This window comes from Amblyomma mixtum, chromosome 9, assembly GCF_055824585.1.
Source record: "Amblyomma mixtum isolate Tamu chromosome 9, ASM5582458v1, whole genome shotgun sequence".
Taxonomy (NCBI): Eukaryota; Metazoa; Arthropoda; class Arachnida; order Ixodida; family Ixodidae; genus Amblyomma; species Amblyomma mixtum.
Window position 1 is genome coordinate 48,747,062 of NC_143020.1, and position 13,961 is coordinate 48,761,022.

At 48.3% G+C, this 13,961-nt stretch overlaps 1 protein-coding gene across 19 annotated transcripts in view; it reads right to left on the minus strand.

The window, feature by feature from the left end:
• LOC149328933 (CUGBP Elav-like family member 2) overlaps positions 1–13,961 on the minus strand; it is a 572,935-nt gene that overhangs the window by 95,783 nt on the left and 463,191 nt on the right. For all 19 annotated transcript variants that reach the window (XM_089559969.1, XM_089559968.1, XM_089559966.1 and 16 more), the window contains one exon: positions 3,961–4,040. In XM_089559969.1, coding sequence (XP_089416095.1) covers positions 3,961–4,040 — 80 coding nt within the window. The remainder of the gene's footprint in view (positions 1–3,960; positions 4,041–13,961) is intronic.

Below are 13,961 nucleotides of genomic sequence, written 5' to 3' on the forward strand. Positions count from 1 at the left end.
CGCTGCGAGTCCGAGGAAGCCGTGCCGGAGTGAGTGCGAGCGACGGTGGTACACAGCAGTAACTGAAGGGAAGTTCTGACGTTAGGTGTCGCAACGCTGCGCGCCGGCTCCGGGAAAAGAAAATCACTTCGCGGTCCTCAAGAAGAGCGAACGCGCGCTTTCGCGAAGAGCCCGAAAGGCGCGCTCGGACAAGAGATGTCCTTGTACCAAACGGCACGTGTCAGATGCAGTACACGTGCCTTTTTTTTTTTACTCCTTTACAACAACTCCCCCCCCCCCCCCCTCCCCCATTCTTTTTGAACGCACTCTTTGTGGCAGGCTGCTTCGGTGAAATTGCGACATGGGTAGGCGGCGCTGCATACGATATATGCGAATGCACCTTTGTCCTCCAGTACCAAGAAGTCACTTGGGATGGTGACGGTCCATTCCCCGGAGGCGCAATCGATTTTAATTGCGCCCAAAGGATGGGCGAGGGGAGGGCTGGAGCACAGGAGAGAGAGAGAGAGGGAGCTAAGCGAAGGTTCGGCCAAACCAACGAAACCAATGGGAGACCTCTTGGAAACCTCTTGGAAACCTCTTGGAAAGCTGAACTTCGCGACGGCGAACGAACTAAAGAATTTTAGCACGCGCGCATGCGCATCGCGCGACCGGCGCCGCCGGTATGCGTTATGCTAAAACGCTCTTGAGGAACGAAGAGGCGACTTGGCGCAAGCAAATCTGAGCTACGCCGCCGAGTCTTCGCACGCGTCACTGACAACACATTCATGCGATGAGTTGCGAACATATCCAATCGCATTGCGATAAATTAGCTCATTCTTCACACAGCATAGCGTGTTTAACTCGCGTTTAACTCGGGAACTAAAAAAGACAAAAGAAAACCTATGGTTGCTTCAGAAAGAGGAGGAAAAAATGAACCCAGAAGCCAAGTTTGATGACTGTACATCAATTAATTAATTACGGGCGAAAATGTCGAAATTCCGTTGAAATAGCGCGTACGTCGATATAGCAACGGGAACGGTGTGACGTCACATCCACCTGAAGTCGTCACGGCATAGTGAAAACTGTCACAGAATTTTCGGAAAAACGTCCGATTTGTGTCAAATTAGATGAAGAAATGTGGAATTAAGCGTAATGAACACTTAGGATCCCAGAAAGATGTATAATTCGGATATCGATACAGCCACGGGAATGGTGTGACGTCACATCCACCGGAAGTCGTCACGGCATAGTGCCCTCGGCTTTCGCCTCTCAACACTTTAGTTGCCAAAGTGTCCTCGCAATTTTTTTACTCCCATATGGGCTTATTCGTTTCCGAGAGTGGTGCACAGTTCGCTGCTTTCTAACGAGCGACTAACCGAAGACCGCACGAGGAGCCGGAGAAAAAGTGGCAAAAAAGCCCGACAGACTCGTTTCGTCAAACGGCGCCGTTTCAAGAGTCCCGCCTACGCACCGTTACTTCGAAGCCCCGACGATACCAGACGATATGTATGCTACGCCTACGCACAAGGAGTATACGTGTCTCCCTCGACGTTTGAATCGCCCACGTCGTAGAAAATAACCTAGGGCAGGCGTGTTAAAGACAGCCCGAGGCACTAAAATCACTAATACCACACAGCGAGCGGTACCGTATTCAAGCATACGAGGCAGGACTCGAACTGAGCCTCCCCTCCCAGCAGTTGGAAGAAAGGGGGGGGGGGGGGGGTGCATACGGCCCGAATCGCAAAAGTTTTCTACGTATAGCATTACGAGGAGTACGTCGCAGGCCCTTGCATACAAAAAAAAAAAAGAAGCCTTTGTGGAAGCACCGTGCGACGCGAGCAGACTTACGCGTATAAGCGCAGCCGCTTAGAAATCTCAGAGAGCGTAGCCCGTCCGGAACAAGTGAAAACGTAGCCAATCCGAAAGCCAGACGACGCGAAAGGCGAGGCGCGCGAAAAGATTTAATAAAAAAAGGGAAAACAAAAACACAAAAACAAGCCTCCTCCTAAACGGCGTACTCTACCGTACATGCGGCTCGAGCCGCCGCGACAGGCGCGCTTCAAGAAACTTTCTGGCAGGGGCGAAACGCGGAGGCGACAGATTGCGTTGCCCACTTGAGGCTTTAAGTGAAAAGAAAAAAAAAAGAGCAAAAAGGAACAGAGAGAGAGAGAGGAATAGGAAGAGAGAAAGAGAGATCCCACGCTAAAACAAACACGGCGGACACATGCGAAGGGTTCGGGCAGCAAAGAGGCCCCGCGCACAAAAGGCAGCCTTTCTAATGGCCGTTAGTTTTCATAAGCGACAAGCCAGAAGCAAGCAGTCACGGCGGCGGCGGCAACCACAAAAGCGCGCTTTAATGGCCGCGCGAGCCGCCATTATGCGGTACCACAGACGGCGGCGGTGCGGTTACAAGTACACGGGAGAGGGGGGGGGGGGGGGGGGATAAGAAAGAATGCTTTTGCGAGAGCTTCTCTCTCTTTCCTCTTCCTCGGGCCGCCTTTCTGAAAGGCGCGCCAGAGAGAGAGAGAGAGAGATGGGCACCCGCGCGTCATAAAGGAAGAGGCAAGAAAAAGGACGAGGCAGAGAACAAAAGGCAACACCTTTACCCGGCGGCCATTACACTTTCACGCGCTGTTGAAGGGCGCAACCGAGCGGCAGCGGGCAGGGTTCGCTAGGCGGCTGCGGTTACGCATTTGGGGCCCTGCGCTAACGCACGGATTGCGCGCTGCTGCCGCCGCCGTTACGGGCGACGTGTAGCGCGAGAGTACTGTACGTTCCTTCGAACATGCTTCCCCCCCTTTACTCGCAAGACTGGAGGCCGGCGGGGAGAGGGGGGGGGGGAGGGGGGAGAAGTGAGTCGGAAGAGCAAACACAGAGGGCGCGGCATAGTAAACGAAATACGAAAAAACAAGCAAACAAACGGGAACAAAAAGCGAGAGAGAGAGACATAACGGCTGAGTCGGAAGAGTACCCCCCCCCCCCCCCCCCGAACACAAAAGGCGGCGGATACGTTTAACTGGCGCTATAACCTCACCGAGCAAGTAAGTAAACGTCCGGCCGCTTGGCGGAGTTTGACGTCAAGATTTTCAGCCAATAAGCGGAGCGGTCGCGAGGTGATTTTGGCTGAGAAGAAATGTTCGGCCGAACTTCGCAGCATATAGGAATCGTTCATTAATCGACAAGAACGACAAAAAAAGCAACAATGCAAATGCGTGCTCGTTAGGTTTGTTAACACGGCACGGAATACGACACTACGTGCGGGGCTGAAACCCCCGCTGTGAGCTCTTACGCCAAGCTGGCATTCGACTGCACCGTCCTGCGAATAGCACTGCCGCTCGCATCTAGATACGTAGCCGTAATGCATTCCCACTAAACTCGCTGCGTTATGGTATACGAGTAATAAACACGCTGCACGAATCAGCCACGAACTGTGAAGCTGCACTCTAAACAATAATACGCCTTATATGGGAGTGAAAGGGTGTAAGCTGTCCTCTACACCGCGCTCCCTTTTATGAAAAGGCTAGAAGAGAGCTTACACTTTTTTTTACTCCTTTATGTTTAGAACGTATGAACGGTTCCCTTATAAAAACGGTCTATAGACAGTCTATAGACTTCTTGACTCTATTGACTTCCTATAGATATTGCTTTCTGTCTATTCATAGTCTATCGACTGTCTATAGACAAAAGTCTACTAAAAGTATATGGCCATAATTCTATAGATTGTCTCAGACTGTCTATGGCATTTGTATTGCCTATAGACTTTTGTCCATAGACAGTCTATAGACTACGAATAGACAGAAGTCTATAGGCACTCTATAGACTGTCTAAAACTTTTTTTTGTAAGGGTTGGTAGAGAAGTGCCTTCGAGATGCTTCCGGAATCGCCCGGTTAGAACAATGTGGAGCAATAAATGGCCGGCCATGGGTGGCCGCTGCTGAATGACCCAATGGCGTCGCCGAGCACGTCAAAAAGGGGACTCACCTTCATGGTCTGGGAGTGGTTCATGGCCTTGATGGCGTTGATGGCGCACTGCCTGCTGGCGTAGGTGACGAAGGCGCAGCCTGGGGAGGAGAAGTAAAAATACAGGCGTGAACATTTCAATTAGGTTTTGAGTAAGTTACAGCGGGGGCACAAACAAGGCGCCAGCGGGACCAGCAGTAACGGATGCAGCAAGTGCAGGTTTCTTCAATACGAAAAGGAACAATTAGTTCCCACGGAAGAAACAATTTTTCGTTTCCCTCTCAAAACTCGTTAGAAAACAGAGTGTGTTTGCCACACAAAATTATTAAGCAATTATAAAATGCCCAAACTTTGTTCGTTTCATATTTCAGGGACCTGTACATAATCGCTGGAGTATGAAGCCATGTTACTTCTGATGGAGTATCGCAGATTGACAACCGTGCGTTCCATACTGGCTTTGGATAAGGTTTGGATAAGCCCATGCCTAAACCCAGACAGACAGCGCAGATAAAGCAGCTGGCCACGAACATTCCAATACACGCATAAACGCACGAAACGCGGGTAAGACGTAAGAGACCCAGAAATACAAGGTTTCCGAAAGTCATGCGCTGTTCCAGCGAAAGCAGTGACGACATTAATAAAGAAGCTTTTAGCGCTGTGTGATTATGTGATTTATTGATACGTGATCACATTGTACTTTCGTTTTTACCCCCCCCCCCCCCTCCCGCCTCTCTCCCACTGTATGCAGTGCGCCACCTAGGGGACCTTAAGAGACAATAAATGATGGTGATGATGATCATAAAAAGCTACAACCACATTAGAAACAGCGCCTACACAGTCCCGTGATGTACTGAACTCGATTAAGCTGAAGGCCGAAATGAAGGGTGCTAGTTAGTTAGTTAGTTATATTGATTTTTATGGCGCAAAAGCAACTGAGGCTATGCTGCGCCAACCTCAAGGTTAGAGTTTTTGTTAATGGTGAAGCTTTTTAAAAATACTTAGAGTTTGTTTAAAACGTTGGCTTCCTTGAGAAACCTAAAAATACATGAAATGTCAACCAGTGCTCGATCACCTAAGAGTAGCATGGGGTGTAATGGGATGCTTTCCCTGTAAAATGTTGTGAAATATTTCTTTCTTAGTTCTTCTAATTTTATGCATGAAATTAAAATGTGGTTCACTGTGAGTTCAGCACCACACATTTCACAGAGAGGTTTGTTTTGTTTGGCTAGCAGAAAGTTGTGCGTGAGGTGGGTGTGTCCAATGCGGAGCCGACATAAAATAACTTCGGTAAAACGTTCTTGATGCCTACATGATTGCCATTCCCCTAAAATTGGTTTCACAGAATGTAATTTGTTGTTTACGTGATCTTGCCATGCGGCCTGCCACTTATTTCTGAGTTTACTGTTGATAAACTTTAAGCAATCCCTGTGCGGTATGCTCACTTGTTTTATTTGGCCATTCCGGGCTTGTGCAGCGCATACATCTGCTTTTTCATTACCTACGATTCCAACATGGCTAGGAACCCAGCAGAATTTAATGTTACGTTTTTGTTTTGTGATTTTAACAATGTTATGTATGATGTTACCTATTATGGGTTCAGCAGCATTTCTGGAGTGCAGTGCTTTGAGCATACTCAGGGAATCGGTGTAAATGATGCTATTTTTGATATTCTCTCTTACTATTTTTTCCACAGCTACAAAGATGGCATAACACTCAGCAGTAAAAACCGATGCGCATTCCGGTAGTCGCATTATCTGTTTGTTTTTTCCTTGGATTACTGCACTTCCAACGTGATTTTCTGTTTTTGAGCCATCGGTATAAAATTCAATGTAAGTGTCATACTTTTCTTGTAGTGCAAAGAATTCCTGTAATATGTACTCATTTGGCGTTTGCTTTTTATCTAAATGTGTCATTGTGAGGTCACATACTGAAGGCAGGCTGTACCATGGTGGTAAATATTCATTCCTTTGTGCAATATTCGGTAGGGCATCTAGTACTGTTAGCTCTTCACATTTGTCTTCAAAGCGCAATAGTAATGGTCTGATAGAATGTGGTTTGTTGATGAATAATCTTTTAGATGGGCACTTGGTGACAACTGGATGGCAGAGATGTTTCGGAAGAGAACGGATTTTTAAGACATATGAGCATGTAAGGGCGATTCTTCGGTCCTCAAGAGCGGGCTCATTAGTTTCAACGTATAGGCTGGCTACTGGTGATGTTCTGTATGCTCCAGATGATAGGCGGAGACCAAGATTATGAATGGGGTCTAATCTTTTCAAGTAGGATGCTCTTGCCGAGCCATATACTATGCACCCGTAGTCCAGCTTGGAGCGCACCAGAGAGCGATATATTTGTAAAAGGCTTGCTCTATCGGACCCCCACCGCTTCCGTGAGAGCACTTTTAAGACATTGAGGGCTTGAGAAGCTTTCTTTTTAAGGTTGTTAATGTGTGGTAGAAATGTGAGTTTCTTGTCGAAAGTTAGGCCTAAAAATTTGTGTTCTTGTTTAATTGGTAGCGCAGTGTGATTCAAGTATAGACTGGGATCGACCTGTAGGCCTCGTCGCAATGAAAAAAGAACAGCTACTGTTTTTTGAGGAGAAAATTTAAACCCATTTATGTCTGCCCAAGCACCTAGTTTATTTAGTGTGATTTGTATTTGTCTCTCACAGGTTGATATGCTAGAGGACGTGCATGCTATTTGTAGGTCATCTACATAGACTGAATACATTATGGACTTGGGTATTACTTTAGCTAAGGAATTCATTTTTACTATGAAGAGTGTCGTGCTTAGAATGCACCCCTGGGGTACGCCGTTCTCTTGGGTGAAAGTCATGGAGAGAGTTGCTCCTAGGCGGACTCGGAATGTGCGGTTAGCCAGGAAGTCGTTCAAGCAGTTCAACATCCTGCCGCGGATGCCTAGCTCTGCTAGGTCACGGAGGATGCCGAACTTCCACGTAGTATCGTAGGCCTTCTCCAAGTCGAAGAAGACCCCAATACAGTGCTGCTTGTGGATGAACGCCTCCCGGATGGTGTTTTCTAGGCGGACAAGATGATCTGTGGTGGAGCATGTTTTCTTAAACCCACATTGGTGTTTATCTAGTAGTTGCCGAGATTCAAGTACGAAGGTTAGTCTAATGTTTATTACACTTTCGAAAGATTTAGCAATGCAGCTGGTGAGGGCTATTGGTCTGTAACTGCTAGGACTTGTTGGTGGTTTTCCGGGTTTGAGAAAAGGTATTATGACTGCTTTTTTCCACTCGTCAGGTATATTGCCAGTTATCCAGATTTTATTAAAGAATTTTAACAGTGCCTCTACAGCAGCCTCGGAGAGATGTGCAAGCATAGCGTAATGCACGTTGTCTGGTCCCGGTGCTGTCTTTTTGCCAGAAGATAGTACCTTATTTAATTCTTCTAGTGTGAGAGGCTGGTTATAATCCTCATGAACACCTGCTCCAGATGGGAATCTTTGTTTCTCAGCTATTGCTTTGTGTTTTTGAAATGTGTTTGTGTAGTTGGATGAGCTTGAGATCTCAGCAAAATGCTCGCCCAGTATGTTGGCCTGTTCTTCTAAAGATGTTTGTGTCCCGGGTGCTGTCAAGAGAGGAAGTGTGAAAGGGGTATGGTCACCAGTAAATTTACGCACTTTTTCCCACATTTTCTTTGATGTTATTGAACTATTTATTGAGGAGACATATTTCTGCCAAGAGGTTTTCTCTGCATTTCTTCGCACATACCGCGCTCTGGCTTTTGCCTTCTTAAAGGTGAGTAGGTTCTCTGCAGTGGGATATCGACGCAGAGCGCTCCAGGCTTTCTTTTGTTGTTTTTTTGCTAATGTGCATTCTTTTGTCCACCACACTTTGTGTTTCTTTTGTGCAAGTCCTGTTGTTTGTGGTATAGCGAGTGTTGCGGCTGATATTATGCATTCTGTAAACTTCTCATTAATTTTATCTGTGCTAAGGTCGTCACAAAATTCTTTTTCCAGAGTGGCACTTTTTGTAAAAAGTGACCAGTCGGCGAGCTGAATTTTCCAGCGCCGTGGCCTTGTGGGGATGATTGGAGTGGACGATGAGAGCCTGATGATGGTAGGTAAGTGATCGCTGCCCATGGGGTCATTTAAAACATCCCATTTAAAATCGTTAAAAAGTAATGGTGATGCGAAAGCTAAATCGAGAGAGCTCATTTTTGCTGAGCTTGGACAGCAATATGTGGCTTTTCCCGTATTTAAAAGACAGACATTATTAGAAAGTATAAAATCTTCGATTGTTTGGCCTCTAGAGTCACAGCGTTCGCTTCCCCAAAACGGAGAGTGAGCGTTAAAATCGCCAACTACCAGAAATGGCTCCGGCAGTTCATCGATCAGGGCTTCTAGATCTTGGCATGTTAATGTGATGTGTGGGGGAAGATATACGGAACATATTGTAATGGTTTTGTAGCTGATGACGCTAACCGCAACCGCCTCAAGTTTCGTTTTCAGTTTGATTTCTTGAGTCGGGACGCCGCTTTGGATGATGATTGCGACGCCTCCCGAGAGTCTATTTGCATGTTCGCGATCACGCCTAAAAGTTGTATAATGTTTTAAGATATTTGAATGTTGTGGACCAAGATTGGTCTCCTGGAGACATAGGGCTAGAGGCATCACTGACCCTAGAATATGAGTTATATCACTGTAGTTCCTCAACATTCCTCTACAGTTCCATTGTATTATGAAAGCCATCTTAGTTTTGTGTTTGTACTGATTGAAAAGCTAGATCAAGTTGTTTATGGCCCCGTGACTCGGGGCCTGTCTCTTTTTGACCGATCCAGGGAGCTCCGCCGACCATCCGACGTGGACGGTGAGGGGCTGCCCGGGGTCGTGTCCATCGCCTCTGCAGAGGCACTGGACGACCGTGCAGGAGGCACATTGATTTTTGAGTTAGACCTCGACCTGTGGGAAGAGGTCTTTGGGCCCGCCGACCCGGGGGTCTGCGTCCCCTCCTTTGGGGTAGGCGGAGTAGCGTGAGCTACTCCACCAGACGGCGCGGATGGCCCCGCCCCAGGCTCACTACGTGTGACCTGGACAGGTGCCGAAGCCTGGTGTGGTGCGCCGCGCCCACGCACCACATCGGCGAAGTTTGTTTTTGCAGTGAAGGAGAATTTGTTTGTTTGAGAGTATTGCCTTCTTGCTTCTTTGAAAGAAATGTTTTGCGTAGTCTTGAGAGTAATGATTTCTTTTTCTTTCTTCCAGGACGGACAAGCCCTGGAGTAGGCAGCATGGTCGCCTTCACAATTTGCACACCGTGGGTTAGCAATACATTCTTCAGATTGGTGTTCTTTTGACGAGCATTTTGCGCAAGTTTTGCGGCCGCGACAACTCTGCGAGCCGTGGCCAAATCTCTGGCAGTTGAAACATCTGCGTGGGTTGGGAATATACGGTCTTACATTGATTTTCAGGTAGCCTACTTCAATGGATTCGGGTAATGTGCTCATGTTGAATGTCAAGATCAGGTGTTTGGTGTCCACTTCTTTGCCATCCTTCCGGATTTTGATCCGGTGGACATCTATAACTTCTTGGTCAGTAAGTCCTTCGAGCATTTCCTTTTCAGAAAGGTGGACAAAATCTATTTCAGAAATGACGCCTCGTACAGTATTCAGAGACCGATGTGGGGTCACAGAGACAGGGATGTCCCCAATGGATACAATTGTTGCAACTTTTGAGTGTTGTGTGCTGTCACGCAGTTCAAGAAGTAAGTCGCCACTGGCCATTTTTGACACCTTGTAGCCAAGGCCTAAGGCATCTGTCAAGCGTTTTGAGACTTGGAATGGGGATATTATCCTTGCTTGCGTTTCTTCTGCTTTGCTATGGATGACGTGAAATTTTGGAAATGATACTTTTCTTTTTTGAAAAAAGTCGTCTGCTTCGGTCCGCCCTCTCTTGAGAGAGCGATCAAGTTTTGAAAGGGGGGGAGCCATAAAAAATTGAGGTTTTTCGGTCATGGTGCCAGCCACCCACCATGGAGCCCAACAGGGGGACGCGACAGGAACTTGAAAGCAAGTCCTGCCCACGCCAGCTGTACACCTTAACTATAACCTAATATGACTCAACTCAGGGTAGTTGGTCACACACGGTTAACCCTCGCCGCCAGGAAAAAGAGGAAAAAACGAAGAAGAGAGGAGGAGACAGGAGAGTTGTAAGAAAGAGATAGTAAAGTGAAAGATAGAGGGGAGGATAGGAAAAGGCGACTGCCGATTTCCTCCGGTCGGGTCAGGCCGGAGGTGCCGTCTACAGGAAGCTGGGGCCAAAGTGGTGTGTTGCCTCCGCCGAGGGGCCTTAAGGGTCCAAACGCTCGGCATCGGCTCAACCACCAGGATCCCCTTTTCCCCGGACACGGCGATGCCACGCACGGCTAAGCGCGGATGCTCGGGTCCGTGGTGACGCATTGTTCACCATCATCCCCCTGCGGGGATGTCCCTGCGGATGCTCGGGTTAACCCCGTGGTGTCGCCACTCACCAACGTCTGCATGCTGCAGACGCCTCCCTGCGGGGAGAAATGAAGGGTGCGTTTAAAATATAATGCCGACATTTCAAGCATCCGTGCGCCACCGAAGCCTGCCGGTCACGCAGAACAGCGAGTGGACGGGGCAGGAAAAAACGCTCGCTGCAAGTCAAAGAACCCCAGGGGGCCCAAAATTGATCCGGAGCACCTGGTCCACTACGGCGGCCCCGATGACCCACTACGTCGCCACTGGACGTTAAAGGGCAACTGAAGCGGTTTTAGAATTCGATTAGTTTAGGGTTGCTGAATGTACAACATCTGCAGGCAAAGCCTGCGAAATCGTTTTGCATTTGAAATGGTGGCATAATAGCCGAATAAAGTCGTCGTCGGCGTTCAGGCTTCTCTCAAGTGCACAGCGACTGGCAAAGAACCCGATAATGACGTCACGTACGACGGCACTGTGTTTCCAGCGAAGAAACGGCTATTCCATGGAACAAAACCGACGCCATCGAAGGTGAAGCTGACAATGCAATGTTTGGCGCCATCTGACGACGCACAGCAGCATGCAGGCGTAAACAGCGGACATCTGAAATTTTGGCAATAATGACGTCAATGCCGAGTTTCCCCGCACTCCTCCAACGTAGTGAGGAGAAGCCTAAACATCGTCGCGGTTTTAATCGACGATTATGTCGCCACTTTAAATGCTAGTGTAGAAATACTTCGCATGCTTTATCTAGAAGCTTGATAGTTTCGAATTCTTGAATAACCTCGATTTCTCAAAAAACCGTTTCAGCTTCCCTTCAAACTACGTACACTGACATAGTAGAAGCACTCCCGTTGGAGCAAACAACGGCGAGACGGCGTAACGTGTATCCTGGACGGTACAAGAACGACGCGACGAAACATTTTCTCCTACAGGAGAACCACGTCAAACACAGCGGCGGCCAAAATGCGACCCCTGAAACAACAGCGCACCGGCAAATTTTCCCTCGACGGTCGAAACGAGATAAGCAAGAACGAGGACGTCAATAAAATTAACTGCCACCTTAATTAGGCCGAGAACGTCCCGGGCAATATAAAAGAAAGAAAAGAAAAAAGAGTGGGTGGTAGAGGAAAAGGTTAAAAAGCTTTATTAAAAGGTTAATTGAGTTATATCCCTGACGCTCCGGAAGAGACGAAATTACTCGGCGTTTCGAAACATTTACTTCTTTTTTTTTTGGCAATAAAGGGCGAGTTGATATTCTGCGCGAGAGATCACAGTCGTCACTAAAGAGCCGAGTCCAGTTAGCTTAATCGAATCACAGCCATAATCTCGTTAGACGGCTCCGAGGGTCCCCCAAATGAGACAAAAGGAGACTGATGACTGCTCGGATATGCGCCCCGAGGAACAAAAGAAGAGATGAGATAGGAACGAACGAAGGCAGAACGAAAAAAAAAAGCAGGTGCACGAGAGAGCGAAAAAAAGAAGGAACTATGCCGCGCGGAAACTTTGGCTATGCCATTTTCACCACCTAGGAGAGGCCCGCCGGCAAGCTGCATATACGATAACGCACAGAAGAGGGTAGCGCACACTAAAAAAAAAAGAAAATGAAAAAGAAAAGAAAAGAAAAGCACGCAGCTTTATTACCGAAACCGTTGCCTACTCTTTCAGGCCATTCTGCAGTTCATCTTCCTCTTTGGGGAGGCGGGCCGCGGCCCAAAACGAAACTGACGCAGCGCGCTGACAAAACAAATTTCGCGACCGGGCCTGGAGAATCATATTTCCCCAGCAGCTCCGTCTCCGCGACGCGACGCGCCGAGCTGGCCGAGCGCGGACTAACGAGGTTAGGCCGTTAGGCCTATTTGTCTACGCGCACGGATGTCGAGGAGGAGGAGGAGGTAGGAAGAGAGAGAGAGAGAGCGGGAACAAACGCGCACGGAAAGTACCGAGTGCCGCGGGGCTCACCCGAAGAGCTGGGAAGCACCCCTATTTAACCAGATAAGGACAATGACTTACAAATACCGTGCGGAATAGAAATATCGACGCATCACTAAAGAGCTAATCTGAGTCGGGCGCCTAACGTGGGAACCCCAATGTATTCATATAAAGAGGCGTATGCAGGCGTACACTATGGGCGAATGAAAGGGAGAGAAAAAAATGAAGCTGAAGGTCGACACGGGCACTAAAAAGGCACCACTAAGAGCCCTAGAAACTGGCACAGCAAAAAAAGAAAGACTTGTATGGGCACTGCGTCTCACGATGACTTCAAAATTTCCACAGAAAGCCCAAGCGAAAGACATGAAAGACACTGCAAGAATACAGATCACGCAAACTTGAGAAGCGTGGACGATGGCGTAAGTGACCACCGCCAAAAATTTAAAAAATTGAAACAAAAAAACAACGGAAAGATTAGAAGGCCTCCTCCAAAGCGCAACCGGCGCACCTGTATGCACGGTGTGTGCAGAGAGAGGAAAACGGGTGCAATTACGTAAAAACCGTTGACTGTACGGGCCGCATATATAACAAGCTGGTGGACTGGAGGTCGAGAGGCAGGAAGTTGGAGGGGGGGGGGGGGGGGGAGAAGGTAAGGTGAGGTCTATAAAAGACCTAGCAAGCAAAACGCACAGCGGGAGCACAACAAAACAAAATATAAGCGAACTATAAGCGATAAAGAAGCCACATTATACGCAACCACCTTTCCAGCGAAGAAAGCAAAACACACATGACTGATAGGCCTTTCATATACAACCTGACATCGCCGAGTCAAACTCTTACTACACAAGCGCTTGGCGAGCCTGCGGGCGCAAGTTTCAGCGGGCGAGGCTGAGCGCGAAAGGGCGCATTACATCGGCATAATGAAACAAAAGCTCTGCGCGCGGAGGCGTACACTGGAGAATAACGTTGGCTGTTCGGCTACGTCGACAACCACCAAACGAAACAAAATAAAACATCCGGAGGAGAAGAAAAAATAAATACAAGGGCGCACACTGCGCGCGAGGATAGCCGTTGGTTGGGTTACGCGCGCCGCGCCGACGAGCTGCCTAATCGAATTAGGAGGAGGCCTCTCGAACAGCGTTCGGGATAGAAAGAAAAAAAGTTGAAACAAGAAAGTGCTGACGCGGGAAAACGAAGAATAACGGAAGGCAACGGCAGAGCGCGGGGAGTTACTATACCGTGCTGGTACAGAAGGAAGAACGGGGCCGCTTGTGAGAGCGCGTTTTGTGAGGCGGAGAATTCTACCCTGTTGGCTTTGTTTTCGTGACTCCCCTCCGTGCCTGTAGGGCAGTAAACGAGGCATTGCACAGTTAACCTCACTGCGTTTCCGCTATTTCTCTCTCTCCCCCGTGCCTCCTGTGCGAGTTGTTTCGAGAGCCTAAAACCTTCACAAAAGAGTCGGAACTCTACAATTCAGATATTTTCTACTCCTCCTCTCGACAAGCGCAGCTCTGCTACAGCTTTGGACGAAAGTATACGGGACGCGGGTTCGCGTTAAAGAAACTTCGCGGTAAAGCTAACCACTTCACTGGAAAAGCCCGGAAGCACGACGGAACATGCTTGCTCCATCTGG